A 15000-nucleotide genomic window follows, 5' to 3' on the forward strand; every position below is an offset into this window, starting at 1 on the left:
TGTATTCTATTCTATATGATTGATTTATCAGTCCACAGAGAGACATCAATCTGAAACATGTCCACAGGTCCAGTGGCTCCCTCCCACTGGCAGTTCAATCTCTGTGCGAGGCTATCTCTGTATTATGGTCCATCCAGCTTGTAGCCTCCTCAGGATCCACTGTAATCCCCAGATCTCTTAACTAATCAGCTTTGTGCACCTCAGAAACAAACCATCTGACAGGTGAATGCGATGTTGCCCAGCATGTGCTATTACCAACGCGGCCAATACTAACTCAAAGGTTTAATCAACTAATGGTATCTATCTCCACGGTTTAATTGGACTACAGAGCCCGGGGCTGGCAGAAAAGTACCTTGGCTGAACCAGCACAAACACACATGGACTGAACTGATACTGCACACGCCGCCCATAGCCTCAGCTGCTTACTGCCCCCTCATTAGATCATCTGGCTGTGAACCCCCGAGGATCGGATCACACTATACAGACTCAAACAAACACAGAAACAAACAAACTCAAACAGACACCATCAGCAGCCTACAGTACACACCCTGCAGTCTTTTCACAGCCCAAGTTTTCCATTTAGAAATCAATCCGTCTGGCCGAAACGAGTCTTTATATTTCAATCCGAGCGCTAATTGCATCTTGAACGGGCTACACCCAGTAACGACTAAAAGGGTGCACGACATGAAAGCAACTGTGCATTTTTTAACGTGCGCCTCGAGGAAGGTCTGTTGACCGAAAAGCCTGGGCGACATTAAACATCTAAAAAGGATCTACAGTAAGTGTGCAGACATTTTGCGTTTAAAAATTCAGAGGGCTAATTAAAATGGGCTCAGTCATTGTACCAACCCCAGGGCATGGCGCTCATGACCTCATACAAACACACTTCATCAGCTGACAAACACAAGATAGGCCACTGGGCTGGTGGGAACCAGGGCACAAAAGGACTGGGTGACTAGCTGTAAGGGACTGTTTGGGCAAGATATGAATTGCTTGTTTGTGTTATTTTGTTTTGTTTTGTTTGGGGTGTGTGAGCGTGTGTGTGTGTGTGTGTGTGTGTGTGTGTGTGTGTGTGTGTGTGTGTGTGTGTGTGTGTGTGTGTGTGTGTGTGTGTGTGTGTGTGTGTGTGTGCGTGCGTGTGCATATGCATGTGTGTGTGGGCGAGAGAGAGAGAGAGAGAGAGAGAGAGAGAGAGAGAGAGAGAGAGAGAGAGAGAGAGAGAGAGAGAGAGAGAATTTCCCTCTGAGATTTGTGGGGCATTAACGTAGAAAGTCTTCCGTTGCAAAATATGAAGCTAATAGACAAAACTGTATAGGCAGACCAAGCAGAAACAACAATCATGCCATTTAAAACATGTCACCGTCACCAAGTCAAAGCCAAGGCAGAAACAATCCATTCACCTCTTGAGCTTTCCTTCTCCTGAGCTTACTATCATATCCTGGTCCTGAGTACAATGTCAACCCTTGTCTGTGAACATTCTCATTCAATCGAGGCCATGTTAACCAAACAGTTTACTTGTAATAAACCGGACATCCTCCTGGTGCTTGAAAGGTATTTTGTTCCCCATTCCAGGAGAGGAGACCGCGGCCACCAATGTTCCTTGTTACCAACCAGACATCTGGTTAAAGCTCCTCAGATAAGGAAAGAAAGTGCCAAAAAGAACTCCAGTTGCCTACAAATAAATCCTTATGAACACAACAACCATTCTTTCATTTTTTTTCTCACACATCAACCCTTGTCTGTCAAGATTCTCTTTCATCCAGGTCATGATGTCCAATGAGTTTAGTTCAAAGCAACTAGGCCTCTTGGAGCTTGAAACACATTTCATTTCTCATTTGAGGAGACATAACTGTGCCATCTTACACCAACCAAGCAACTGACGGTGCTCCTCAGATGAAGAACAAAAGCTCCAAGAAGATAGATGCTTACACATACAGGTAAGCCCTTATGAATACAGCAACCATACTTTTAGTTTGTCTCTTACCCCTCTTCGCCTTCTTCAGGTGGCTTGTCACCCCCAGGAGCTCCACCTGTTGAAGTGAGACACAACACATACAGAATGATACAAGGGACCTCCACAGTAAATTGTAGTATTGAAGGTGCACTGTATAGGATGGTGGCCAGAATAGATATGGCAATGGAAACGGTGCCATCTACTGCCAAATTTGGAAATTTTAAAATGGCGGACATTGGCGAAGATCTCCATTTTCATGTGTCATGATGAATACTTAGAATTTGATGGTGGTGGTAAGTATTCATGAAAAAGGTAACATTTCTGAATGGCCAGTATGAATTCTGCTACAACACAAGGCACCTTTAAGTCAACACTTAGATAGTAGTACCAGCGGTATAAAAACCCTTAAAAAAAAGGGTTCGATCGATAAAGTCGATACAACAGCTTCTACATTGTATTTTGTCCCAGAGTACAGTACTCTATAAGTGTCAAATGAATTGTTGAAATTACTGTGTACATTCAACAATTGTTAAATGAGTGTTAATTCAACTCCAACAGTCACACGTAACACCTGTTTTACTGCATTTGGTCCAACTAAACTTCAACAGAGTTGAAAGAGCAAACGCTGCAGTTAAAAAGGGTTGTTTAACTGTTCCATCATTTTGCACAGTACTGTATATGTCCTAGCATGGCAGCCTCACTTACAGGTAAGCACCTACTGTACAGTGCAGCAACAGCACATGGGTATTAATCTATGGCCTGCTCTGTGCTGTGCTGTGCTGTGCTGTGCTGTATGTACCTATGTATGGTTGCGAACACCATGCAACAGATTAGCTAAACAGATTTCTGTCTTTAGGATTAGTTTTCAGAGCTAGACTCAGAGCTAGGCTTTGCATAACTCCTAGCTCTAACTCCCAATGCCTTTCTTTCCTTCCCCTTTGGCTTGGCACATTGGATTGCCAATGTATCTTTAGTCTTGAAGTGTTTCGTTTTTTGTGTGTGTTTCATCATATCAGGAGAAGTACATTTATCTTTGGTTTGCTGATGTCAAAAGCCATGTCTGTCAGCTGTTCGTGAGAGAGCTGGTTATGCGAATAAGAAAGCTGGTGCGCACTGAATCATCGTCCCTCAAAATAAAGACAAGAATATTCGTCTTTGACTCACGCACCTGCTGGTTTTTCATCTTTCTTGTCAGCCTGCAAAACAACATAAAATAAATAACATTAGGTTGTCCATTTGGCAGGTCCATGCTCAACATAAGGATAAGGATACCAGTTTCCACCTTGGAAAAGAATCATAGGTTTGTCATCATCACCGTTCCCTCAAATATATTCAGTTTATCAGTTTCAGAGTAAAGACTGAGTGTTGTCAGTGTTTGTTTTAAAAGGATTGCAATTAAATCCAATTTAGTTGTGTGAGGCCTGAGACCAGCGTGAAAGGAATCTAAGGGAAACTATACGCACACATACAAAATGTACAAGACCTTACTACTCTCCACACTCTATGAGCAAACATAATCATCATTCAATCACTTACGTAGATTAAAGTAGAAGATCGAAGCTTGTTGTTAGAAGCTTAGCATAACGTTACATGCCCTTTATACATGTTGAAATCAATAAAAATGTTCATCACTAAAAAAAGACTAGAGCTTTTTATAATTGGTTTGGGAAATCCATAATATCCCCAGCAGTGTTGGGCAAGTTACTCAAAAACTGTAATGCATTACTGCTTATATGTTACTGTCTTTTCAAAATATTAACATTTTGGACCAGCAACAACACCACATGACCGTCCATTAGCATTAAGAGTAACAGCACCAACAGGGCTGACCTGGGATGAAAAATCAGCCCGGGCATTTTCAGCCAAGACCGGTCAGCCAGGCATGAAGAGAGACAATGAAGACTGTGACAACATTTTTAGTCAGCTATTACGACCCATTTTGACCACAAAATGACAATTTAATTCTCACTCAGAGAGGTTTGCTACAGTGGCATGAGGACTGATATGACTACACTGAGGGGAAGGCCAGGCCAAAATCATCAACAGTCCACCGGGCAAATGCCCTGTATGCCCTGTGGCCGGTCCAGCCCTGAGCACCAATTAAACAACAACAGCAACAACAACAAAACTCAGACAGCTACAATAATTAACTCCCTTGCCAATTCCAATCAACTGAAATAAAATAAAATAACGCTAATTAAACTGGTTTTAATGAAGCCAACTAATGCAGACCTGTCAGTCAGCTCATTACCCCGCCATGGCCTGTGCTGTGTCTCTTCCAGAGTGTCTCTATTTGACCACAAAACAGCTACGATTCACAATTACATCCATATGAACCAGTAGAGAAAAAATAATCACAGTAAACTTTTCATGCCATGTGGTCCTCATGCACACATGTATGGCAAAAAGAGTTATTATTCTTGAAGAGTCTAACTCCTTAAACTTTTACAAATTACTTCTACACGAGTCAACCGTAAAAAGAAAACAACAGTACAAACTTCCCATGTCATGCGGTACGCATGCATGCATGCATTTTTGGGGGGTTGTGAGCACACCTCACCCTTTTTGACAGTACCAGAATGGCAATGACCAATTCATTAAGCATTACTATACGGGTAGATGTACTGTTACAGCAATGAAGGAGCATGGCAGTTACATTGTATGTTTTTTCAGCCAATAATGCAGAGCAATGGCAGAGAGATGAGCATCACAAGGCTACTGTACTGTACATACCATCTCTGTGAGGCCGCTGGGACAGTGACTGTGGCTGCCTCTCTTCCTCTTCCTCTCCCTCGTTCCCTCTCTCTCTCTTCTTCTCTCTGTCCTCTCCTCTTCTCCTCACTGCACTGCCTATAGCCTACTGCTGTCCTCAGTTATGCTGTGTGGCTGATGCTATTAGCCACTAAATCCCCCCCCATGTCATATCTCCTCTCCACCACCAGTCCGTTAGCCTTTCTCCCTAAGTGGCCTTTGACAGAAGAACCACCCACCACCCTCATCCCCCCCATCCCCCCTCATCCCCCTCCTCTATGGGGAACTTGCTGAGTGTATCTGCACTGTGCGGGGAAGGATCATCCCTGCACTGCACACATATGACACAGGACTGACCCACTACTTATACTGCAAGAGGCCCACTAATTGGAGCTCACAGTAAGTATATGTAGTTAATACAGCAGTGTTGCAGAGGCCCTGAGTATAGCACACGTCTGACTGCTGGTCCCTTTTATAACTCAATGATCCCTAGCTGAGGGACTTAAATACCCGAGTTCACAGATGCTACACATAGATTGTGTATGTATAGAGCGCTGCACTGTATGGATGGCATGGCCACTGAACTTACAGCTCTAATAGGTCAGAGAGCAGTGATTCTCAAACTGTGGGCTGTGGGCATTTTCTTTTTTTCCTTCCTATTTTTTGAGGCCTTCCGGCCTTTATAATTACAGGTCAGAGGAGAACAGACAAGAAATGATTGGGAGAGAGAGATGGTGGGAGGGCCGGGAAATGACCCCGGTCGGCCCCGTGGGCATGCAAGCCCAAACGCGGGGGGCTTAGCACGCTGCGCCACAGCGCCACCCCCCCCCCCCCCCCCCAACTGTGGGCATTTCCTAAAGTCAAAATAATATTTGTGTTTGTGTTGCTGCTGAATGTATTTAAGTTGTATAGGCTAGTTTAGTGGGTCAGAGGTGGGCCCTTGAAGTGGGCCCCAAGTTGGAAAAGGTTGGGAACCCCCGGGGTAAGAGGCTTGGCTTGCATGGCCTATTATTTGGGAGAGGACTTCGTCCCGGGCCCGGCCAAAGCTGTCTGCAGCCTTGGGTAGGATGAGGTGGGTCTCCGTTATACATGTAGCGCCCCCTACTGGCCAAAGACTATGCTACCCCTTATGCTACTCTCTCTTGTTCTGAAATGTGTGTTGCTTTGTTAATAAATACAATTCATAGATACACAGAGAATGGTCGGCCGCACCATTCATTGTAAAGAATACAGGGAAAACAAAGGAAAGACAAAAGTGCAAGGCAAGGGGATGAAAGAAAGTGAAGGCAAGCAATGGGTTTCCTGGCTACATATGGAGGCCAGTTGCGTCTGTGTTTGTTCTGTTGCTAGTGCTCATTTTTTATGCATGAGAAAACAGCCAAGTCTAAAGCTTAGTGAGTGGCAGTAGGCTTATGGTTTGCTGCGTAAACAAACAGGGTAGGTTGGCCAGGCACTAAACTGTGTAAGTCTGAATGGCCACACAAACATACAGTGGAATCCTCACTCGCTTGTGATCTGTGTAATCCATGTAAACAGTTAAATACAGTACAGTAGGATAGGCATACTCTCATCATGATAAAGGCTAGGCCTACTGGACATAATTAATTCAAAATGGGGAGCCTGGTACAATACTCAATTTAGTCCTCCTGAATAACAATTTGATTTACAGATTATGCAAAAAAAGGCTTATTTGAGAGACAACTTCTGTTTTAGAGGTAAAGCCAGAGCAAATAAAGTTCCCCTACTACCAAAGAACTTGGACCAAGTTCTTTGCAGTTTCTCTCTGTCCCCATATGACAGCGCGTCCCTACCAAGACCGTGACGTAGGCACGGGTCGTTGCCATGGCAAAAGGAAGCATGTCACTGGAGAAGCCCGCACTCCGAACAGCTTTTATTTTGTTCAAGAATGTAGGCCTATCTAATGCGCCAAACCATGCTTATTCTTAAGTTAATTTTTCGCTTTTGAAATGTCTCTGAAAACAGTTGTTCTGGAAGAAAGAGGTATGTTTTCACATGTTCCAAATTGCAACGACAGAAGTTAGGCTACCTCTACCGGTGCATTCAAATTAGCAAAAAACATGCATGCAACTGTGAGCCTACACGATTCATTGTGAAAAACATCAAGCTATGTGTGATTTGTTTTGTCCTAACCTATGCGTCTTTAGTGGTTTATATGATCACCGTGTATCTTCTGTCTTCTTGTCTGCCCACCTGTTGTCCTAGTTGACCCCAACATCATTGGAATCGACTACGCGCGTTTGGAGGCTCTCTGCAACATCCCTGGACTCGAAAGCAAGTCAGCACTGTTAAGTTCAAATATCTGATAAATCTTAAGCTTAGGCTACATTATGCTATGGGGTTGTGTCATTCACAGTTCATACGCATCTGTCTGCTTTACAGTGAAACGACGGCGAGTGATGAGGCTCATAGAGCCTTTATGAAATCTTACAAGGATATTTTCATCCGGCCTCCCAAGCCCCTCCCTGGCATCCCATGGATTGAAGATAATAATAAACGGCAAGTTAATTCTGACAATTCTTTATCAAACGCCAAGTTTTAATCTCTTGTGCACAATAATGGTCATCATTTTGGATAAACATTAAGATGTTAAAAGACAGGAATAGCCTGCATTTGTAAATTTACAATAGAACACCATGCATGTGTTTGCATGCAACATTATTATGAGTTTGTAGGACATGGACATGATGGTCAAAATGATTGAAAATTACTCATTCCCATAAGACATAATAACCATATTGAGTCATAATGTTAATCTTAATGAGACAGGATTTATAACTGGGTGCAGGCCCCTGCCAGCTTCCCTGATTGTGTGTCTGTGTTAGAAAGTTGTTGTCCGTGGCGTGTGCGCTGTGTATGTCTCCATCATGCAGCAGCAGGTTGTGTTTCAGCTCTTATGTGGTTGATGAGTGACTCATATCCGCTCTCCTGTCCGTCTTTTTCGAGGCTAACAACGTCTGATTGAGAGTACTTAACAAATAGGATTGCTTTGGATGATGACATTTTACTTTTTTGGCGCAATTATCCTTTTGTCACCTTTCCTGTTTTCTCGTTTTCTTTTTTTTCCCCAATTAAGCCCACATTCACAACAGAGGTTTTTAAATAGACTCTCACTGTCACACACAGAAAGAAACCGTGTGGCGTGGGCTCTGTTCCCTCTGGGCCCTGATGGGACAGTGACGCACATCTATAGTTCTTGTCAATCAGTTTGGTTCTCAGTTTAGTTTGTTTATTATCTGCTCTCTCTCTCTCTCTCTCTCTCTCTCTCTCTCTCTCTCTCTCTCTCTCTCTCTCTCTCTCTCTCTCTCTCTCTCTCTCTCTCTCTCTCCCCTCTTTTCTTCTCTTCCTGTTTTCAACTTGCTCTGTCACTTCCCATTCTGTCACACACACACACACACACACACACACACACACACACACACACACACACACACACACACACACACACACACACACACACACACACACACACACACACACACACACACACACACACACAGAAACACAAAGAGAGAAACACACACACAATCTCTCTCTCTCTCTCTCTCTCTCTCTCTCTCTCTCTCTCTCTCTCTCTCTCTCTCTCTCACACACACACACACACCCACACACACATACATACACACACAACCACACACACACACACACATACGCACTGAGCGTTGAGTAATGTTTACAGCGCTGAAGCGGAACAGGCTGCTTGGCAGCTGATCTGAGTGCTCCAGTTGGCAGTGGCCTATGAGTCAGGTCTGTGATTGGCCGAGAGCACAGATCCGCTCCCAGCTGGGGCTGCCTGCCCGTCCGCACGGCCGTGTGGCGCTCTCCTCTCCCCCTCTCTCCCTCTCTCCCTCCCTCACTCTCTTGCTCGCTAGCAGCTAAACTTAGCAGCAGTGCAGCTCGGGGGCCGAGGGGTGTGGTGGTGTAGCCAAGCATCGCAGCATCCATACAGGCCTCTGCCGCTTGCCTCTTCCTCCTCAGCCCAATTGCACGTGCACTTAAGGAATTTGAATCTAGGTTAGCTGCCTTTACACACTCATCAATTAATGAATCAATCGAAATTGCACTCATCATCGAACATAATCAAAATTGTATTGCAGTATAATGCTAAACTTAGCAGCCTTGTGGCTCGATGGCAGAGGGATGTGGCACCGGTGTAGCTAAGCAACACAACATCCATGTATCCAATATCTGCACGCATCTCTATCTGCTTCCTTACTCTGTCTAATATATGTACACATCCTGTTATTTCTCTTCATATATGATGTTCAAGAGACCAGAAACTCTACATTACACCTGAGCAGTAGTCATGAATCAAATGTTTGCACTTATATAGTTAAGAACCTTTAGCTATTACAGCTCTCTTCACACCTCTTATATGTAGTAATACACATATTATAGAATAAAATACTTGGCATTCAGAATCATATTGTGTCACATAGTTAAACATAGCAGCCGTGGTGCTCGGGGGCCAAGGGGTGTGGTGGGTTAGCCAGACAGCACAGCATCCATACAGGGCTCTGCTCTGCTCTGCTCTCTTCCTCTGCCTAATAGCAAGCACACTGACATGTAAGCCTGCAAGGAATTTGCCTCTAGACTCTTAGACTAGAGGTTAGCTGCCTATACACATTCAACAGTTTAATAGAAGCAGAAGTATACATATAATGCAACATACAATGCAACAGACGTACACAAGTAATGGAACATACAATGCAGTCAAAATTGCATTTTTCATTAAAAAAAAAATCAAAATTGTATTCTAGCACATTGTTAAATTGAGCAGTTGCTCTTGCCTCACTCTTCTCAGCTCAATTGCACTGAAACGATTTGGCTCTAGGTTAGCTGTCTTTACACACTCAGCCAAAGGAATAATGTAGTAATACGGTGCAATCAAAATTACATTTATCGTCACAATCAAGCACAATCAAAATTAATTTGTGTCACATTGCTAAACTTAGCAGCCATTGCTTGGGGGCCAAGGGGTGTAAGCAAGCAGCACAGCATCCATACCGCTAGGCCCTGTACCCACTGCAGTTACTGTGCAAATCACAATTAGAAGATTGATTTATTCTACTGTGCAGGGAATCTGGTAGATATTAGCTGTCTGCACACACCGAGCATACAGCACTGCTAGTATACACACATACGGCATACAGTTCAATACAATAAATAGGTGATCCAAATTGTATTGCAGCCCAGTGCTAAACTTAGCAGCCGTTCACAGGTGACTAGGGGTGTAGCCAAGCAGCGCAGCATGACACAGGCCTCTGCCTGCAAGCTCTCGCCTCCTCCTCAGCGTAATAGCTGTACACACTGTTATTTCATTACACACTGCAGTATATGCCACTTTAAGCAGAAGCTGTGCAGTAGATTGTAGCCTTGCAGTTAAATAAGTGTGGTAAGTGGCTTTTAGTGGCATCTGTCTTTTTCCATCTTGCCCTTTTCCCCCTACATTTTCTCTCAACAGTGTTTTCTTTTTTGTCTTTTTTTTTTGAGCACAAAAACTTTTCATTGCTTATGAATTCTTGAATTCATGAGTACATGACAATACATATTCTGTATCTTGTATCTTTAGTAAGGCTTACTGCAAGTACCCTGAAGCCTAATAGATGTTATTCACTATAACGATTGAGTAGCTATAGATTGCACCCCTGCAGCTACACAAAGAGTCAGAGGCAAAATCCATTTTATTATGCCAAATGCACTTGCGCATGTAAAAGAATTGTAATATTAGCTGGCTACACACACGCACAATATACTGCATTTGCTCCAACAAATTCAAGGAACCAGCTGATCCTAATTACCACACCCCTTCAACCAGGTTGATTAGCCATTTAGTGAAATCACTTGTGTTAGCAGCGCAGGCAGAAAGAATATCTGGCAGGATGTTTACTTTCTCAATCCAGTTTGTCTGCCTCTGGCACTGTGCAATCGCAAATGACAAAATGGCAGTCACTGTAATCACTCATTCTGATGACTTATTACATTTACTTTCAACTTACTTTAATTGTCCAATCTCACAAAATGTCACAAATTGAATCAAGGATTTGTTCTCAGAGAACTAGGGAGAAATTATTTTGCCTCTGTGTTGCTGAACACTTGCGGCATTGTGTCTGACTCTACGTAAGTCAATAATGCTCGTGTTTTTATGTTATTTTTTTAGACTCTTTCTGCACTGAAGTATTTGCATCAGCACAATGATACATAAGAGTATACTGTTGCGCAAGACATAACAGGCATTAGAGAAAACTGCTCTTGGGCGTGCCTTGTCTTCTTTTTTTGAGGGAAAAATCAATGTGTTTGTTTCTTTGTGTTTGTGGCGGCTGTGTATTTCTACGTGGTGTGTGTGTGTGTGTGTCTGTGTGTGTGTGTGTGTGTGTGTGTGTGTGTGTGTGTGTGTGTGTGTGTGTGTGTGTGTGTGTGTGTGTGTGTGTGTGTGTGTGTGTGTGTGTGTGAGTGTGTGCTTGCATGTCCGTGTCTTTGTCTGTGTGTTTATTTGTATGTGTCAGAGATGGTCATTTTGTGTTTTGTTGTATTTCCATTTGTGTGTTTGTATGTGTGTGTGTGCGTGAGTGCACGTGCGTGTATGTGTGAGTGTGTGTGTGTGTGTGTGTGTGTGTGTGTGTGTGTGTGTGTGTGTGTGTGTGTGTGTCTGTGTCAGTGTGTGTGCATGTCTGTGTGTGTGTCTGTGTGTGTGTGTGTGTGTGTGTGTGTGTGTGTGTGTCTGTATATGTGTGTGTGTGTGTGTGTGTGTGTGTGTGTGTGTGTGTGTGTGTGTGTGTCTGTGTGTGTGTGTGTGTGTGTGTGTGTGTGTGTGTGCGTATGTGTACGTGTGTGTGTGTATGTGTGTGTCTGCAGTGGTGAGAAGCAGGGCGAGGCGAGTGAGGAGAAGGCGTCGGGCCGTAAGCCCAAGATGACGGCCAGCGGTGGCGGCAACAGAGTCTTCCACGGGCCCCTCATCAGCCAGATGCTCAAAGTGGCCAAGAAGTAGTGAGTTACTCACACCACCATGCAGACGCACGCTCACACAACTGTAACACCATAACCATATATTGGCCACGTGTACATGATCATTTTAATTCCGAATTAAGCTTCATGATGCAGAATGAAATAAGGTAGTTCTGTCGTATTTACACTGCACTTTCATTTAATTCCGAATTGTGAAGTGTTTACAGGATGTTTTCAAAGCGGAATTAAGGTTTTTTTCAGAATTCAATTGAGTTAATTCTGAATTAAATGTCTTGTGTAAATGAGGCCATTTAGGGCTTCCGCACACCGGCTCCGACAAAGTGCTGAGCACTGCTCAGCTAAAATTCGATTCCATTGTTTTCAATAGAACCACGCACACTGGCGCTGATGTCCGCGGACATTCGCCGATGTCGGATAGCAATTAGAGACAAGTTCTATTTTGTCGGCGCCGCCCATTGACTATCAATGCAATGTTCGTGTGAAATTGGGTTTGGGGGTCCGAATTCTGTCGGAAGCAAAAGTGCGCCGCAGTGCTGTCGGAGCCAATGTGCGGCCGGCCTTACTCTCTCTCTCTCTCTCTCTCTCTCTCTCTCTCTCTCTCTCTCTCTCTCTCTCTCTCTCCCTCTACCCTCCGTCTTCTTGTCTTCCCTTTGCGGGCACACACACACACACACACACACACACACACACACACACACACACACACACACACACACACACACACACACACACACACACAGAGTGAGACACACACAGTGACACAGATACAGTCAGGGAGTGCAATTCCTTTCCCCATTGCCAGAGGGCAGCCAGGAGCATGTCTGTCCATTTCATTTGACTGTCTCAATGGATTGAGTAAGGCGTTACTGCGGACAAAGGAGTGCAGACCACACACTTAGATTGACACCCTTTGTCTCTCTATATCTCTCTTCAATGTTTTTCTCTCTCTCTCTTTCTCTCTCTTTCTCTCTCTCTGTCATTCACTCACTCACTCACTAACTCACTCACTTAGTCATTACCATATTTCTGTGTCTGTCAGCAAAATCTGAGCTAAGTTTATTGCATTGGCAACTTTTGTGCCAAACCAATAACTTATTTAAAAAAAAAAAGAAAAGCAAATTACAGAAATGGCAAAAACAAAGTTGTGCATAAGTAAGCAGACCAAATAAGGTGTATGGAGTAGGGAGTTGTGCATAAGTAAGCATACTTTTGCAGATGTCGATGCACGCAAGTACAGGCACACACAGACAGACATACGCACGCACGCAAACATGTGCACACACACGTACGCATGCACGCAAACATGTGCACACACACGCACGCACACACACACATGCGCGCGCGCACACACACACACACACACACACACAAACACACACACACACACAAACACACACACACACACACGCATGCATGTACAGAAAATCGCTCAGTCCTTGTGTGTGTGTGTGTGTGTGTGTGTGTGTGTGTGTGTGTGTGTGTGTGTGTGTGTGTGTGTGTGTCTGTGTGTGTGTGTGGACAGCATGTCTGTTATCTGTCCTGCCTCTCTCCTCTCTGGCTGTTTATAATTATGTTCCTGTGGGATCCTAATGACTTTTCCTCTCCTCTCTCTCTGGTCTACACTGCAGTTCCGCTTTACTGTTTAACTTTCTCTCTCTCTCTCTCTCTCTCTCTCTCTCTCTCTCTCTCTCTCTCTCTCTCTCTCTCTCTCTCTCTCTCTCTCTCTCTCTCTCTCTCTCTCTCTCTCTCTATGTTTGTGTCTGTCTCTCTCTCTCTGCCTGCTTTAGGATGCAGCTGTATGCTGTGTGTGTGTGTGTGTGTGTGTGCGCGCGCGTGTGTGCATAAATATTCTGTCACACATGTAGGCACACATGCAGACACTGAACACACGCACAAACACACGCACACACGCACACACTCATGTTAACTGTGCGAATGTTTACAAGTGTGCCCTTGCGTTTGGAGTGTAAGAAATGCCGGCGGGACGCCTGGTTTGGGGGCCTATTAATCAGCTAGCTTACGTCATACTCTCACAAAACATCATGGGGACACACACGCAAACCTTACTAGACACACACATTATATAGCCCACGCCTGCACACAATACAACACAGTGCAACACAACACAGCACAGCACAACATGAAACAACAAAGCACAGCACAACACAGCACAACACAACACAACACAACATAAAGCACAGAACGGCACACCACAACACAACACAACACAAGCCAACACAACACAACACAACATAAAGCAACAAAGCACAGTACGGCACAACACAACACAACACCGCATAACACAACACAACACAACACCGCATCGCAGCGCACAGCACAGCACAGCACAGCACAGCACAACACATTACAGACTCTTTTATTCTTATGATTTTCCCTCTCTCTCTTTTTTACTCTTATTCTCTCCTCCACACACACACACACACACACACACACACACACACACACACACACACACACACACACACACACACACACACACACACACACACACACACACACACACACTAATGTTAACTCAGTGAATGTTTACAAGTGTAAACATTTAAACACACACAGACACACGCACACGCACACGCACATGCAAGCTGTCTCTCTATCTATGCCTATGTGTCTCAAAATTCAACATTCTAAGTTCAAAAAAGGACTATTTAGGAAAACCGCTGTTGAAGAATTGACCTACAAATAACAAAAAAACTTCGGTAACACTTTCTATGAAGCCCATATCTATAGCGCATTATGAGCGCATTTTTTAACAAATTATAATGCACATTATAATTACTTACAACACATTACGACTACACCGATGATGTTTCATGATGCTTTATGTTAACAGTAATGACTAACCATGAATCTAGCTTATAATACTTTATAAATCCAAGGGTATATTGAGTGCTCTACAGCAGGGGTCCCCAAACTTTTTTCTCTGGGGGCCGCATTATCGTTCCTGACTGTGATTAGGGGCCGGGATCAATCATGTGGGCTTTATACTAGGCCACTGCCTGTTTTAACCATAATTTCTAGCACAAAATAGTTCATCATTGCAAGTGATTTGCAAAAGAAGTGAGTACTTAACATGTGTTTCAATTTGAAATACCACAGGTATTCCTTTTAATTTCTAATAACTATGTAAAAATACCAAGGAAAGGTTAGAAAAATATGGTGATTGACAGTGTATGAGTGCTACAATAGAAATGGTAGGCCTGTTTATATTACAGTGAGATGAAAAACCATCAAGACAAGATAGGATTGCTTCTTTGGGGCAGTTCAAATGGTGAGGTGCAGAGAGGTGG

General features: G+C 43.8%; 2 protein-coding genes across 3 annotated transcripts in view; one reads left to right on the forward strand and one right to left on the reverse strand.

The window, feature by feature from the left end:
* The window catches only part of LOC134455667 (cyclic nucleotide-gated cation channel beta-3-like), a 23073-nt gene extending 18347 nt beyond the window's left edge, over window positions 1–4726 (reverse strand). The window contains exons 1-3 of the mRNA XM_063206883.1: window positions 4688–4726; window positions 3123–3150; window positions 1985–2030 (exon numbers count right to left, since the gene is read on the reverse strand). Of these exons, the coding sequence (XP_063062953.1) occupies window positions 1985–2030; window positions 3123–3150; window positions 4688–4690 (77 nt within the window). The 5' untranslated portion in view covers window positions 4691–4726. The remainder of the gene's footprint in view (window positions 1–1984; window positions 2031–3122; window positions 3151–4687) is intronic.
* Window positions 4727–6555: 1829 nt separating this feature from the next.
* The window catches only part of cnbd1 (cyclic nucleotide binding domain containing 1), a 38095-nt gene continuing 29650 nt past the window's right edge, over window positions 6556–15000 (forward strand). The window contains exons 1-4 of one of the 2 annotated variants that reach the window (XM_063206885.1): window positions 6556–6706; window positions 6929–7001; window positions 7106–7222; window positions 11579–11710. In XM_063206885.1, the coding sequence (XP_063062955.1) occupies window positions 6673–6706; window positions 6929–7001; window positions 7106–7222; window positions 11579–11710 (356 nt within the window). In that variant the 5' untranslated portion in view covers window positions 6556–6672. Of the gene's footprint in view, window positions 6707–6928; window positions 7002–7105; window positions 7223–11578; window positions 11711–15000 lie in introns of those variants that run through there. The other variant, XM_063206886.1, reaches the window with a different exon arrangement.

The sequence above is a fragment of the Engraulis encrasicolus genome, chromosome 9, assembly GCF_034702125.1.
Source record: "Engraulis encrasicolus isolate BLACKSEA-1 chromosome 9, IST_EnEncr_1.0, whole genome shotgun sequence".
In the NCBI taxonomy this organism is placed as follows: domain Eukaryota; kingdom Metazoa; phylum Chordata; class Actinopteri; order Clupeiformes; family Engraulidae; genus Engraulis; species Engraulis encrasicolus.